The 15,005-nt window shown below is 44.9% G+C and overlaps 3 protein-coding genes across 9 annotated transcripts in view; 2 read left to right on the forward strand and 1 right to left on the reverse strand.

The window, feature by feature from the left end:
- Nucleotides 1-9,160, reverse strand: part of Iqcg (IQ motif containing G) — a 35,119-nt gene extending 25,959 nt beyond the window's left edge. Inside the window, exons 1-4 of one of the 3 annotated variants that reach the window (XM_055625083.1) lie at nt 9,105-9,160; nt 6,884-6,937; nt 5,562-5,829; nt 1,737-1,906 (exon numbers count right to left, since the gene is read on the reverse strand). In XM_055625083.1, the coding sequence (XP_055481058.1) occupies nt 1,737-1,906; nt 5,562-5,829; nt 6,884-6,885 (440 nt within the window). In that variant the 5' untranslated portion in view covers nt 6,886-6,937; nt 9,105-9,160. The other 2 variants (XM_055625082.1, XM_055625084.1) reach the window with 2 other exon arrangements.
- Nucleotides 9,161-9,407: 247 nt separating this feature from the next.
- Rpl35a (ribosomal protein L35a) lies at nt 9,408-13,192 on the forward strand. 5 transcript variants are annotated; one of them, XM_055625261.1, is made up of 5 exons: nt 9,408-9,452; nt 10,043-10,086; nt 10,263-10,415; nt 11,599-11,743; nt 13,135-13,192. In XM_055625261.1, exons 2-5 carry the CDS (start codon nt 10,076-10,078, stop codon nt 13,156-13,158), a joined length of 333 nt encoding a protein of 110 aa, XP_055481236.1. In that variant the 5' UTR covers nt 9,408-9,452; nt 10,043-10,075; the 3' UTR covers nt 13,159-13,192. The 5 variants fall into 5 exon arrangements, with proteins under 5 accessions (XP_055481236.1, XP_055481238.1, XP_055481237.1 ...); XM_055625263.1 differs by having other exon boundaries at nt 9,429-9,566; XM_055625262.1 differs by having other exon boundaries at nt 9,449-9,497.
- A 1,557-nt stretch (nt 13,193-14,749) lies between these two features.
- The window catches only part of Lmln (leishmanolysin like peptidase), a 52,062-nt gene continuing 51,806 nt past the window's right edge, over nt 14,750-15,005 (forward strand). The window contains exon 1 of the mRNA XM_055625227.1: nt 14,750-14,986. Within this exon, the coding sequence (XP_055481202.1) occupies nt 14,750-14,986 (237 nt within the window). The remainder of the gene's footprint in view (nt 14,987-15,005) is intronic.

Raw genomic sequence — 15,005 nt, forward strand, 5'->3', positions numbered from 1 at the left:
ACCACATGGTGGCTCACAAATCATAAACGACCCTAAGATTTCACCTTACACACCCATCAGAATGGCTAAGATCAAAAACTCAAGTGACAACATATGCTGGAGAGGTTGTGGAGAAAGGGGAACCCTCCTCCACTGCTAGTGGAAATGTAAACTTGTACAACCACTCTGGAAAGCAATCTGTCGCTTCACCAGACAACTAGGAATAGCGCTTCCTCAAGATCCAGCTATACCACTCCTAGGCATATACCGAAAAGAGGCTCAAGTACACAATAAGGACATTTGCTCAGCCATGTTTGTAGCAGCCTTATTTGTAATAGCCAGAAGCTGGAAACAGCCAGATGCCCCTCAGTGGAGGAATGGATACAGAAATTGTGATACATCTACATAATGGAATATTACTCAGCAATAAAAAACAAGAAAATCATGAAATTTGTAGATAAATGGTGGGATCTGAAAAAGATCATCCTGAGTGAGCTATCCCAGAAGCAGAAAGACGCACACGGTCTATACTCACTCATATAGGATAAACCTACTAAAATCTGTACACCTAAATAAACTAATCAAGAGGGAGGACTCTTCCTAAAATGCTCAATTCCTACCCAGAAAGGCAAAGAGGATGGATATCAGAAGAAGGAGAAGAGAGGGAACAAGTCAGGAGCTGACACAGAGGATCTCTAAAAGGCTCTGCCCTGCAGACAATCAATGCAGATGCTGAGACTTATGGGCAACTTTTGGGCAAAGTGCAGGGAATCTTAGGAAAGAAGTGGGAAATAGTAAGATCTGGAGAGGACAGGAACTCCACAAGGAGAGCAACAGAACCAAAAAATCTGAGCACAGGGGTCTTTCCTGAGACTGATACACCAACCAAGGACTATGCATGGAGATAAGCTAAAACCCTTGCACAGATGTAGCCCACGGCAGTTCAGTATCCAAGTGGGTTCCATTGTAATAGGAACAGGGACTGTCTCTGACATGAACCAATAGGCCTGCTCTTTAATTACCTCCCCCGGAGGGGGAAGCAGCATTACCAGGCCACAGAAGAAGACAATGAATGCAGCCACTCCTGATGAGACTTAAATGACTAGGATCAGAAGAAAAGAAAAGAAGACCTCCCCTATCAGTGGACTTGGGGAGGGGCATGCATGCAGAGGGTGAAGGAAGGGAGGGATTGGGATGAGAGGAGGGAGGGAACCACAGGGGGGGATACAAAGTGAATAAAGTGTCATTAATAAAGAAAAAAAACTGTAATATTACTTTAGTAAATAAAGATGCCAAATATAATAAAAAGAAATTCTATATTCTATCTTAAAATAAGAACTGTAATGTTCATCTAATAAATAAAAACTATGTATTTGATTGCTGAAAAAAAAGAAAAAAAATTCCAGCCAGGTGGTGGCAGTCTTTAATCCCAGCACTTAAGAGGCAGAGGCAGTCAAATCTCTTGAGTTCCTGGATGACAGAGTGAGTTCTAGGACAGCCAGAAGAAACCTGGACAGAAGAGGACAGAAAGAGAAACCCAGGTTCCAAAAACCAAAGAGAGGGGTGGGGGGACTAGGAGGAAAGGAAGAAACAAAGTCTTGTTAACCAAGATACTTCAGCTACCATGTTTGAAATGGGGCCTTCAGCTAACTCTATTATGGTGGTCACTGAACACAATACTAACCACAGAGCTGGCGGCCCCTTTCACACCTACTGTCTGGTATCATCACCTCCCCAAATCTGCTCTTCCTTCTTACCTGTCACTCTGTATTTTCTTCAGGATGTCCAAAGTCATTATGATCTGTTTTGTTGGTTTTTTAAAGGAAAAATCCTGGCTCTTTTGTTTGATATCCGGCACCAAGAATTTTTCTTTATTTAATAAAGAAGAAGATACTTTCTTTGTGATCGATCCTTCATGGCTGGCTTTCTAAAAATAAATGATGTTAATGATATTGTCTTAGGGGCTGAGGACATGGCTCAGATCGTCAAGAGCACTTGTTCTTGCAGAGAACTTGGTTGGGTTCGATTCCCAGTGCCCATGTGGGGGCTCACAACCATCTGTAACTCCAGGTCCAAAGGATCCAACACTCTCTTCTGACCTCTGTAGGCATCATGCTTGTACATGATGCACACACATGCACACAGGCAAAACATTCACACATATAAAAAAAATTTTAAAAGGGAACTTAAAAGTTGCTTTTCAGTGAAGAGACTACACTCTATTTGCTGCCTATTTTCAACCCTTTTCTCCAGTTACATTCCATACTCCAAGGAAGCAGACCCTTTGGTCAACCCCATCAAAACACCTTTCCTGCTGTTTCTTGTCTTCCTGCCTTCACACATTCTCTCTATCATCCCTAAAATGCCACCTGTCAACCAGAAGACAAAGATCAGGGGCTGAGGGTGCAGACCAATGGTGGAATACAAAAACTACATGGAAGGCCTGAGACTCAACCACCAGCCTCACAAGAAGTAAGAGCCTTAGAGTACAGGCTCAGCCTTTCCATCCTGGCACGTGGGAAGTGGAGGGAGGAGACCAGGAGTTCAGCGTCAGCCTAGGATACATCAGAAACTCAAATGTTCATCTAAACACATGAATCTGAGACGACACGGACAGCATGGTGGCGCCTGTGCTGGCAGGTACTCAGGAGGTTGAGAGGGGTGACGAGAGAACTTGAGTTTTATGCCAGCCTGGACAACACGTTAAGACAAACTAAACAACAAAACAATTCAAAACCATACAAAATGAAAGGAGAATTGTACTAAAAAGTGAAAGTTGATGTCCGATTTAGTGATGTAGTTTAGATCTCGAGGGTCGTGTGGGAAAAGCCAAAATATTTTTCAGACTTAAGTTCAAGTACCAAGAAATGACAGGACAGCATGTGTCTTCCAATTGATGATCTTATTTAACCTGCGGCTGAACGCTTGGGCAATAGACAGTGATGGGCCATGAAGCCAGCTTCTATGTCTGAATCCTGGCTCTATTTCTTACTAACCATATTGACCTTGGGTAATTATTTACAATTTCTGTGCCTCCACTTTCCCATTGGCAAATAGTTAACATTTTAGAAATTGTACAATGAGGGGGCATGGAAATGTAAGAGAAACTGTAATATTTTAATTTCTCTCCCACTCTTAATCTCTCTGGTCCCCAGCCCCCAGACTCTCTTCTCCCTCAACATATTCCCTTCCTGTCCTGTGTGAATGTACATGTATGTATAAATTCAGATCTCACCTATGACAGAATACATGCACGTGGACACAAATGCACACACACACAGCACACATTCACACACAAATAAATAACTCGAAATAAAAATGAATTGTTTGGGAAAAGATATCACAGCGTGGATTCCTATTATGCCAGAAAATTTTGTAGGTGAAAGATAACTATTACAAACCATAATAGGACTGCAGACCTCTCATTATTTCTTAGAGTAATGTCCTCACTGAACACTGTTTATCAGCTTAAGATTTTCATTCTGGGTGTGGAGAGATGGTTCAGAGGTTAAGAGCACTGGATGCTCTTCCAGAGGTCCTGAGTTCAGTTCCCAGCACCCACATGGTGGCTCACAACCATCTATAAAGAGATCTGGTGCCCTCTTCTGGTGTGCAGGTGTATATGCAAACAGAACATTGTATACATAATAAATAAATAAATCTGTCAACAAACTACTCTTTTTTAAAGATTTATTTATTTATTTTATATAGATGAGTGCTCTATCTTTGGGCAGACCTGCATGCCAGAAAAGGGCATCAGACCACATTACAGATGGCTATGAGCCATCATGTGGTTGCTAAGAATTGAATTCAGAACCTCTGGAAGGACAGCCAGTGCTCTTAGCCACTGAGCCATCTCTCCAGCCCCAGTAAACTACTCTTAAAGATAGACAGGCATGGAGCTGTAGCCTAGGCTGGCCTTGAACTCTTAACTCAAGTTCCTTCTGCTTCCGAAACCTCCCAAATTCTTAGATTATAAGCCTGATCCAGTAGGCCTGGATCGTATTTATTCATTCATTCAATCATTCATTCATTAGCTTTTTTGAAACAAGGTTACTCTGTGTAGCCTTAGAACTTACTCTGTAGACCAGGCTGTCCTCAAACTCACAGAGATCCACCTGCCTCTGCTTCTCAAGTGTTGGAATTAAAGGTGTGCACTACCACTGCCTGGCAAAAAATAGTATTTTTTAAATTACAGTTATGGGACTAGAGAGATGGCTCAGAGGTTAAGAGCACTTGCTGTTCTCGGAGAGGACCCAGGTTCAGTTCCCACCACCCACACCACATCTGTAATTCCAGTTCCAAAGGATAAGTAACCTCTTCTGGCTTCTGTGGGCACCAGGCGTGTATGTGGTGCACATACATACATTCAGGCAAACTACCCATACACATATAAAAAATTAAAAATTGATTTACTTTTTTATTTGGAGTGGAGTGGGCATGTGACCAGAGTGTGTATGGAAGTCAGAGGACAACTTATTTCCATCAGTTCTCTCTCTCTCTTCCTCTCTTTCTGTCTCTCGCTTTCTGTTTTTTTATTATTTTTGTTTTGGTTTTGGTTTTCGGTTTTTGGAGACAGGGTTTCTCTGTGTAGCCTTGGCTGTCCTGGACTCACTTTATAGACCAGGCTGATCTCAAACTCATAGAAATCCACCTGCATCTACCTCACTGAGTGCCGGGATTCCAGGCATGCGCCACTGCACCCAGTGAAATCAGTTCTTCCTTTCAGCTGTGGGTCCCAGGAATCGAACTCAGCTCACTAAGCTTGGAAGCATGCACCTTTACTCACTGAGCCACCTCACCAGCTGATACTGAACTTTCTATGGAGAGCAGGCTGGCCTCGAACTCACTGTGATCTTCACGTCTCTGCATCTCCAGTGTGAAGATTACAGACATGAGCCCAGCGGTGGCCAGAAGTCCAACTCATCACTAAAAATGTAACTGCCGACAAGGTAATGTGCCTGGATATTTACAAAAGCAGACTACAGCAGGGTCGGCAACAGCAGCAAAGTTATTTTTGATTGAAGCAGTGCTGACAGGGTCCGGATTAATTTCCTCTCCCTAGTGTCCAATTGGCTTATAGCACAGAAAACTTAAAATGTGGTCTCAGTGTATGCACAGCAGCCCCACAACATTACAATCTATGCAAATACCCCCGACATTTTCACCAGGCTCTAGAATGCTTCTCACGCTAAACACGATGTACAGTTGCCGTCATACTGAAATGTCTAGGGAAAGGTGACAAGGGAAGAAAGCCTAACATATCCAGTGAAGACCAAACTTTCTCCAGGTTGTTCCTTACCAGAGGTTGGTTGAATCCAGACATCCAGAATCTGTGTCCATGGACTTAGCCTGGAGCCTTCTGGACCAGAGCCAATATTACTGGAAAAGCATGCTGTGCTTCTTGGAGGTACCCTGAGCTACAAGTCACTTTTTCTTTTTTCGGTACAGATCTTTAATTACAGGCCTTTTACCTGCCACAACAGTGCTGCTTCCCAAGCTAAGTGTGATGGCGAAAGCGGAACAAATCACGGAGCGGTGGGGGGAAAGAAGGCAAGCCGGCATGGAGGGGATGTGCTCACCTGGCTGATGCTCTGCTTTCTCTCGTACTGAAGCGGCATGATGTAGCCTAGGATAGAGAGCTGGTCGATGATGTCCTCCATAATTGCAGAGATCCTCAGCACGTCTAAAAGGGACAGTGACTCTGTGACTTCTGACGCCTGACGGTCTTCCTCTTCTTCCTTTTCTAGTTCTTCCTCCACAGTGGTCGGGGGTTCTCCTGTCACCACCACGGTAATCTCAGAAGGCAAACCCTCCTCCAAAGGAAACTCAAAGTCATCCAACTGGTCCCTAAAGCCGAGAGGACAGAAAAATTAAGTCGGTGGCTCATGTGGAAATATTTCTTACCCTCAGTGCCTCCTGTGAGCTTCACATGGCCACATGACATAACCTCTGTAAAAGACAAAAGGCAGGCACCTACATGGGAATCCACCACAGACCCTCCAGGAGCCCTGACCAAGGACAACACACTGGCTGGCAAAGCCGTGCAGCCTATGCAGTTTGGCTCTGTGAATGCATTTTGGATTTGAGCCACAGTTAACTTGACTCGAAAGCACCATATTTAGATGCTAGTCAAAAGTGCCTCATGATCACTAGCAGACCACGGTAGTAGCCAGCCACTCAGGTGGCCCAAATAGCTCTGGTTCTTTATGAAACTGTGGTTTTCCCTACACCAAGTGGGACAATGACAAGGGTCTGGAGAGAGAACAAGTATCATTTCCAGAGCTAGGGGAAATAGCATGGCAGCAGCTTCTATCTCACTCAAAAGCTCTCTCCCAGGGAAGAGCCTTGTCTGCCATGAGGACACTTAAGCTGCTCCTGGCCAACTTCAACCTTCTAGTTGATGCCCACCACTTGATAGGACCTAGAATCACCTAAGAGATAACTCTTTTGGGCATGGCTATGAAGGACTTTCAAGGGCAGCTTACTGACATGGATTGAATAAAAGGGAGACCTTGAGCTGAGCCTTCACATGCACCTCTCTCTGCTTCCTGACTGGGTACGCCATGTGATCAGCCCCTTCCACTCCTGCCCCTGTGCCTTCCCCTCTGTAATGGACTCTACCCCTCAAAGTGGAAGGCAAAATAAAGCTTTTCATTTCTGCTCCTGATGAGCTGCTTCTTGTCCGGCATTTTGTTACACTGAGGAGAGAACTAACTAGCAGAGACCCTAAACCAGAACTGTTTGCTCAGCTGCTCCCAACCTGAGATGATAGATGCTTACATCTCAGGGCATTAGGTTTGAGGGCAGTCTGTTACATAGCTATAGTCTCATCAGCCGCAGAATTTAACAGATGGCGTACTGCGACGGTTTATGTGCAAACCCACTGGAATTTTGAACATACATGTCCAGTCTTCCTCGGGTAGTTTTGTTGCCCTCTGGGGTCGAATGAAGTAACCTAAAATGGAAAAGAAGCACTGGTATTAGTTTGAAGCGATGCTTTCACTAGAAGAAAAAAAAAAAATCACAGCATGACAAGAGCCGTGGTTTGTCTCATTCTGTTTAGGAGAGCAGGCTCCTAGGATGCAGGCTTTTTAAGTGGTTGGCTTTATTACTGGTCCACCAGCACAGAAGATACACTCCACGAAATCTTTTGCCTCTTATTAAGGTAAATTAACATGCAACACAATTTTAATATATCATTGTATTTTGATTTTTGAATTGGTCACCCACTATAGGATAGATTTATTTTTGTTAGTCTTTAATTTTTCTAGTCTTCTGACCTCTATACTGAATTGATTCTGCCCTGTTCTGTCAGAGAATAGAAGTTATTGTTCTCACTTAGAACAATTGAGAATACATCTGAAGACACTGTATTTTAAAAAAATAATTGATTTTTTTGTACACTGGTGTTTTGACTGTATGCATGTCTGTGTGAGGGTGACAGATTCCGTAGAACTGGAGTTACAAACAGTTGTGAGCTTCCATGTGGATGGTGGGAAATGAACCTGGGTCCTTTGGAAGAGCAGCCAGTTCTCTTAACTGCTGAGCCATCTCTCCAGCCCCTGATTTTCACTTTAATAAGTTAGTACCTCTCAGAGCTGGGTATGGTGGCAAAAGTCTGTAATCCCAGTTCTTGGAAAGTGGAGGGGAGAGAATCAGGAGTTCAAGGCCATCCCTGGCTTAATATAAGGTATTTGGGGCCACCTAAGCTAAACAAGACCTTGTCTTTACTGTTAATGCTTTTATTTATTTGGTTGGTTGGGTTTTTTTTTTGTTTTTTTTTTTTTCCAGACATGGTTTCTCTGTGTAGCCTTGGCTATCTTGGAACTCACTCTGTAGACCAGCATGGCCTCGAACTCAGAAATCTACCTGCCTGTCTCCTGAATGCTGGGATTAGAAGTACGGGACACGGCTGCCTGGCTTTATTTTATTTTTTCGTTTATGTGTATGCACCTGCTTGTCCCTATGTGCACCATGAAGAGACCAGAAGAGCCCCTAAGTTCCAGGTAGTGGTGAGCACCTGGTGTACACGCTGGGAATCAAACCCAAGACCTCCTCAAAAGCAGTATGTGCTCTTAACCATTGAGCCATCTCTCCAGCCTAGTCCCTGTCTTAAAGCAAAACAACAACCAAACAAAAAACCAAATTGCATGTAAAACCCAGCTCCAGGGACTCTGAGGCTAACATCTGACCACAAAGCACACACATACGTGTGGGATACAGGGACGCTATCACCCTCTAACATGCCACTCCTTTTATCTGCTTGCTGTCTTACATTTCTTGGGCCTTCCACATGTAGGAATTACAGGCACAAGAGGCCACCTTTCTCCCCCATGTAGACTGCAAGAAGGCAGAAGTTTTAGTTCGTTTACTGCAGTGCCCTCCAAGCCCACACCATTCTTGGTAGCGGTAATCATTCAATAAATTACTCGCTGAATAAAAGGCACAGGCCTGTAATCCCAGCACTCGGGGAGGCAGAGGCAGGCAGATCGCTGTGAGCTCGAGGCCAGCCTAGTCTACAAAGTGAGTCCACGACAGCCAGGGCTGTTACACAGAGAAACCCTGTCTCGAAAAAACAAACAAAACAAAAGCTCCATCAGCCCTAACTAATTAATGCACATAAATCTGAGTCGACTAAATTCATCCTCACTCAACAAGTCAAACAAAGGATGGAAAAGCGAATATATCTATCTCTCACTTCCCTACTCCCTCTCCCTTTTTTTGAGATGCTGCCTCAAGTAGCTCAGTATGGCTGGCATTCCCTACTGAGCAGGGAATGACGTCTGCTTGCATATCCAGATTACTGGGATTACAAGCAAGCACCGAGCCCCGCGGTTTGACTCCTAGATGTTTGTTGCTGTTAAAATGGGGCTTGCTGCATAACTCAGCCTGGCCTCGGACTGATGTGATCCTGCTACCTCAGTCTCGGGAATGGGTGCTGAGATTAACAGGCAAGGGCCAGCACGCTCTGTTTGTTTCTAGAAAGATAAAGGTTTAGATGGAAGAAAAAGAAAAGCACCAACAAGGAAAAGGTAGAGTTCCTCCTGCCTTCGTGTTTCTCTCCTCTCTGGTTGGATGCCGGTCTTCCTTCTAGGAAGACAAGAAAATACTCCACTTCTCACCTTTCTACCCGCCCGGCGGGAGGCGGGAACCAAACTAACCGTAGCTATGGCAACGCGCAAACTTCCTTCCCCCCCCCTTTGGTAGGACCCTTGCCTCTTTTTTTTAGTCAACTACAATTTTGCCTGTCTTTCTTCCGAAATTATACGTGTTGCCGCTTGCACAGATGAAAAGACAGGAGACGAGAGTAAAGGTCCCGAGCGTGGCTTGGCTGGGTCGAGCCTCTCCCTGACACTTGCTTTCCGGCGCGGTGCGAGCAGCCTAAGCGCCGAGGTGGGCGGGGCGTGCATCCCACAAGGCCGCGCGGCGGGCCTTGCCTTCCTCTTTCCGCCATCTTGGCGCCTGGGAAGGTGAGGGGAGTTTCTGCTACTCAACTTCGGGGCCGGATTCCTGGGGTGGGTTTATCTACATCGCTCGCCAAGACGACCCTGCATCTCGGAGAGCCTGGCTGCCAGCCATTTCTGGCGAGTCCAGGAAGAGGGAGGGCGGGATGGAGGAGATGAAGGACCGATGGTGTTGAGACCCCGGCCGGGGGAAGGAAAGCTCGCTGGGTCCCCGGGCGCCGGAGGAACGACGGGGTGCATCTTGTCCCTCGCGCTTGCTCAGGAGGCAGTGGTCCCTGTAAGCTGTTTGCCCCGCTCAGAACCGGACCCTTGCATTTGTTCTCTGTGCGCGTCTGGGTTCTTTACGGGGTTTCTAGAAGTTAGGTCTTTGAGTCCTCCACCCAGCTTTTTGCCCGCATCTCCGGGTAGCTGGTTGTCATTCATTCTCAGAAGTCTTGAGTAGTTTGCCAGGCTCTGCCTCTGTAGATGGCACGGCGTAGGTTAGAGTTCCCCGTACTTGAAATGCTACGGGATTCGTCTATCAAGCTCAAGCAGTGGGCATGACAGGTGGGAAGCGTGCTGCGTGGCTTTCAGTTGAGATCTTGTTTTGTTTTCAGGCCTGCTGGGAACAGGACTTCTAAGCAGTAGATATGTCTGGAAGGTATGTGATTTCAGTATAGTTGCTTTTCCTTTTTTTTTGTTCTACATTAAGTAGATGTGAAGCCCAAGTTTAAAATAATGCGGGACGGGATCCTAGAGATGTGCTGTAGTTAGCTGGAGTAGGAGTTGCATGAAAAGTTGTAAGTTTATTCATAATGTCTTTCTTATGTGTCCTAGGCTGTGGTGCAAAGCCATTTTTGCTGGCTACAAGCGAGGTCTCCGGAACCAAAGAGAGCATACAGCTCTTCTTAAAATTGAGGGTGTTTATGCCCGAGATGAAACAGAATTCTACCTAGGCAAGCGATGTGCTTATGTGTATAAAGCAAAAAAGTAAGTGTGTGTTTTGATGCTTTTTAATTTTTAGTTGACTGCTGTCATTTTTCTACTGTAAAGGTGTTGGTGAAAAATTGGTGCTGTTGATTCTTAGAGGCCATGAACTTGATAGGAAATTATAGGAGGATCCTCTTGTCCAGGGTATTGGATATAGGCACCATCGCCTGTTAGAAAAATAACAGTTATAGAAAGGTCTTGGGTTAAGTCCCTAATTCGGTTAAAAAGAAAGATTACAGCTGTTGTTACTTTCTATTTTTCTCTGGAAGGGCTTATGAAATACTTTTAAATGTATCTCGATTACTTTTAGTTCTTTAAGATGGTAATAGCCATAAAACAGATTTGTTTTTGCTATTTAATTTTTTTCTGTTGTTCTCACTTCTATATTGAATTAAAGGATTACTACCCCGTACTGTCGGGGAACAGAATTTATTGTGCCTTGACTTAGAGCAATTGAGATTACATGTAGAAAACTATTTTTAAAAAGTTAATTTTTACGTGCATCAGAGTTTTTCTGTATGTATGTCTGTGTGAGGCTGCCAGATCCCCTGGAACCAGATATTTCTGTGCTTTTGTTTTTTTCCTTTCCTGTTTTAAGGTGAGTACTACCGGTTCAATTCTAGGAATCAAACATAAGGCATTATACAAATCTGGCTTTATGCTGTTGTTTTGGTTTTTTTTTTTTTAGACAGGGTTTCTCTGTGTAGCCCTGGCTGTCCTAGCAATCACTGTACACCAGGCTTGCCTCAAACTCCAAGAAGTCCTCCTCCCTCTTCCTGGGGATAAAGGTGGGCATCCTCACACCCACCATGAGTGTGTTTAAAACCCAGTGCATCTTGCCTTTAATCCCAGCATTTGGGAGGCAGAAGTGAAGGGGCTCTTTGAGCTCCAAGCAAGTCCCCATTTGTCTGCTTTTATCCCAAGTAGGCTTTATCCCTGTGTGTCTTTCCAAACTTTTTTTTAGCATATACAGATTCTTCTGTCTGTAATTAATGGTCATATAATCTTATAAAAATATACTTGGTATATATGAACTGTTAATGAATGTTTACTATTTTTACAATTTCTCAAGCAAGTCTATGGAGATTGTAGGTGGAAGCCACTGAGTCCTAGGAAATAACTGATTTTGTGTCAGGTTGTGTTGGTGTTTGAGCTCATGCATCTTGTGTCCCTTTAAAACCAGCAATACAGTGACTCCTGGAGGCAAGCCAAACAAAACCAGAGTGATCTGGGGAAAAGTAACTCGGGCCCATGGGAACAGTGGTATGGTTCGTGCCAAATTCCGAAGCAACCTTCCTGCGAAGGCCATTGGACACAGAATCCGTGTGGTAAGTACAAGTAGCAAGATAAATGGACCTTTTGATACAGCAAAGTCAATTTAAGGGGTGGACTTATTACCTTTCTCAAGACTTGTGAGTGTAAAACAAATTCTGCTATGAATTAGTGGTTTAAGTGAGAAATTTAATAGAACATCTGATTCTTGGCAGAATAAAGCAAGGTGAAGGCCAGCGCTTGAATTATACATCTGAGTTTCAGATCTTGCTAAAGCTAGCTGGGAGAAATACGAATGGATTTTTGTTGTCTGTTTCTTTGAGACAAGGTCTCACTGTGTAACTGTAGTTGCCCTGGAACTTATACAGACAAGGCTGATCTTTTTATTTTGAGACAGGTTCTCACTAAGATGTCCAGGCTGGCCTTAAACTAAGTCCTGCCTCAGCCTTCCACGTAGGTGGGGTTCAGGCCAGTGCTGCCAGCTCATCTCATGTCACCATGTCAGTACTGCCAGAATAGTGACCTTATCTTGAATTTGGAAAGGAAGCTCATGTTAGATATCAAGACTTAAGCTGATGAGGCTTTAGTTAGGGTCTGTTTATAATATTGGTAATGTTTGGGTCAGTGCCCTCATACCTGGCTCTAATACTTGGGTTTTAGGAGTTATTTTACATATATGTCTATGTGAGCACACATGCATGGCAGGCACATGAGTATATGAAGGACAATTTACAGGAGGCAGCTGTTCCACAATGGCAGTTGGAAGAAACCACGCTGTTGGGCTTCGTGGCAATTGCCTGTACCTCTGAGCCATTTTACTATCCCTTGAGTACTTTTGTTTTTAATGCTGTGTTTGGGGCTGGAGTTGATTATAGTTAGCATGCATAAGGCCTTGGGCTTAAGTACTAGCCGGGGGAAAAAAAGTGCTGGTTCTTGGATCTGGGGAGATGGCTCAGTTGGCAAAATGTTTGCTGCACAAGAATGAGGTCTAGGGGTCTGGAGGAATGGCTCAGAGTCTGTTAAGAGCAGTGGCTGCTCTTCCAGAGTTCCTGAGTCAATTCCCAGCCACCACATGGGGCTCACAACCATCTACACTGGGATCTGATGCCCTCTGCAGGTGTATATGCAGATAGAGTACTCATACATAATTTTTTAAAAAATGAAGTCTTAAGTTCTTTTCCCTGGCAGTCACATACAAAATGTAGGCACAGCAGTGTCTGTGATCCTACCCCTGGGGAATCAGGATCTCTGGTGCTTATGGGTCAGAGACTTTCCTATCAAAAAGTGAAAAGCAAGGGAGTTGAGAATACTGTTGGTGCATGTGCCAGATGCTGCACAAGCTAAACTTAGGTGAAGATGCACACCACCAGCTGTGGGTCTTGGGAGGAGTGACAGGGTAATGGGATAGTTGTCATTCACCTAATGTTTTTATGCTTTTTTTCCATAGATGCTGTACCCTTCCCGGATTTAAACTAATGAAAAATAAATAAAAGAGGATTTGTGCTCTTGAGTGGTTTTTTTTACACCAAAACTGCCCCGAATTGCATTTCTCTATGTTAAGGTGGTGGGGGTTGTCCAGTAATTTCAGAGTGAAAGGAAATTCTGTGAAAGTCAGTATTCCACAAATAGATACGTTTAAAGGATAAGTTCTGCTGGATGAGGTGACATACACCTTTAATGCAGATATGAGTTTGAGGCCAGCCAGGACTGTAATGAAAGCCTGTCTTAGAAAGTTTTACGTAACTTTGGGTCATGCTGGGGTGGAACCCAGTGCTCAGTGGAGTGTTTGGATGGTGTGCCCTTGGTGTGGGAGTTACGGAGAATTTGAAGAGTGCTTCTCTTGGGCTTTTGGCTAGAGTAGGGAGGTGGTTTGGCATTGGTTGATTGGAAGTAATGTGTCCTGAAAAGATCAGACTAATAAGTAGCAAGTATTCAGGGCACTAAAATACTTGTAATTTTGAGGATCCTGGAACTATGAAGGCATCTTTATAGATTCCTAACAAGTACTTTACTGTCTTTAAACTGCACTTACACAGAGCTATTAACACTTTGTGAAAAGCTTTGAGTCCTCTTCCCACTACAGCTAGGACTGTATGGGGGGAGGGGATTGGTTCAAGTAGATTTTACAAGTCCTACTTCCAGAAGAGAGTATATATATATGCATGCATACATACACAGTTGACCAGGAGTGTAATAAGCATGGAGGCTGTGGTCTGTGTTCTCATAGAACAGATGCAGGTTAGCTCACGACACCTAGTGGACTTCACATTGCAGAAATACAGGTTTCTACGGTAGGAGCTGCCAGTCCTGGGGTTATTCCAATGTAAATTGTTTTTCCCAAACACCAGCAAGGCAACTTGTGTTTGTGGCTCGGTTAATATATGGTCAGTGACCCCAGGAATAGGAAAATGAAGTATGGTGTTATGCGAAAAGTACACAGTGGAGAAGCGAGGTGTCAGAGTAGTACAAAAGTGATTTTAGGTGAGTGGAAAGTCACAAGTGGTCTTGGGTGCTATCCTGAGACTCCCAATTATAGTTACTGGAAGTGAACAGGTGAAAAGGTTAATATTTTTGGATTATCTTGGTAACCCACTATGAACAAATCACATGGACTTGGCAATTTTAGCAGTTTTGAGTACTGAATAGAGTGGGTTGCATAAACGCTGGTTTAAACTTCGGGTTTTGTTTTCTTTAGTTTTCCATTTTAAGAGCAATTAACTGGAGGTTTCAAAGATTTTTGGGGTCTAAACAGGTACGTTTACAAGGTTGGGAAGCCAGTCATTAAACAAGAGTTGAAGGCCGTAAGTTGTGGGCAATACTCAGTTTGGATAGGATGGTATGGGGGGGGGGGGTTGGGAAGAAATGGGAAGTAGAGAAAGGTTGCACTTGCTTTAGGGCACATGGAGTGATTTATGCGTGCCGTGGAAGTGAGCTTTGTGCAAAGTCTTTGGGCATGACGCAGCCAGGTTCTATCCAACTTCGCCTGGGTTAACGTTGGGCGCGAGCTGCAGCAGGATACCGTAACCCTCGTTGGCCGCATAGGCAGCTTTGGTAGTTAGGCGATGGTGCTGAGATGCACTGAAACGGAGCGGGTGCCCGGGGCTAGCTGCTCTAGGACGAGCAGCCTCCGAGCACGCCGCCCCCCACGCCCGTCCGCTCAGCGCTCCTCCCCGCCAGCCCCGGTTCCCACAGCTCGGTTCACGTGGGCTGGCGGGCGGCGGCCATTGGCCGGGCCGGCGCGCCGCGCGGTCGCCGCGGCCCCCCGTCCTCCGCCGGCCCCGCCGTGCCGCCGGCCAATGGCGAGGGCTGCTGCCGGCC

This window comes from Psammomys obesus, unplaced genomic scaffold (genome assembly GCF_907164565.1).
Source record: "Psammomys obesus unplaced genomic scaffold, mPsaObe1.curated_primary_1811, whole genome shotgun sequence".
NCBI lineage: Eukaryota > Metazoa > Chordata > Mammalia > Rodentia > Muridae > Psammomys > Psammomys obesus.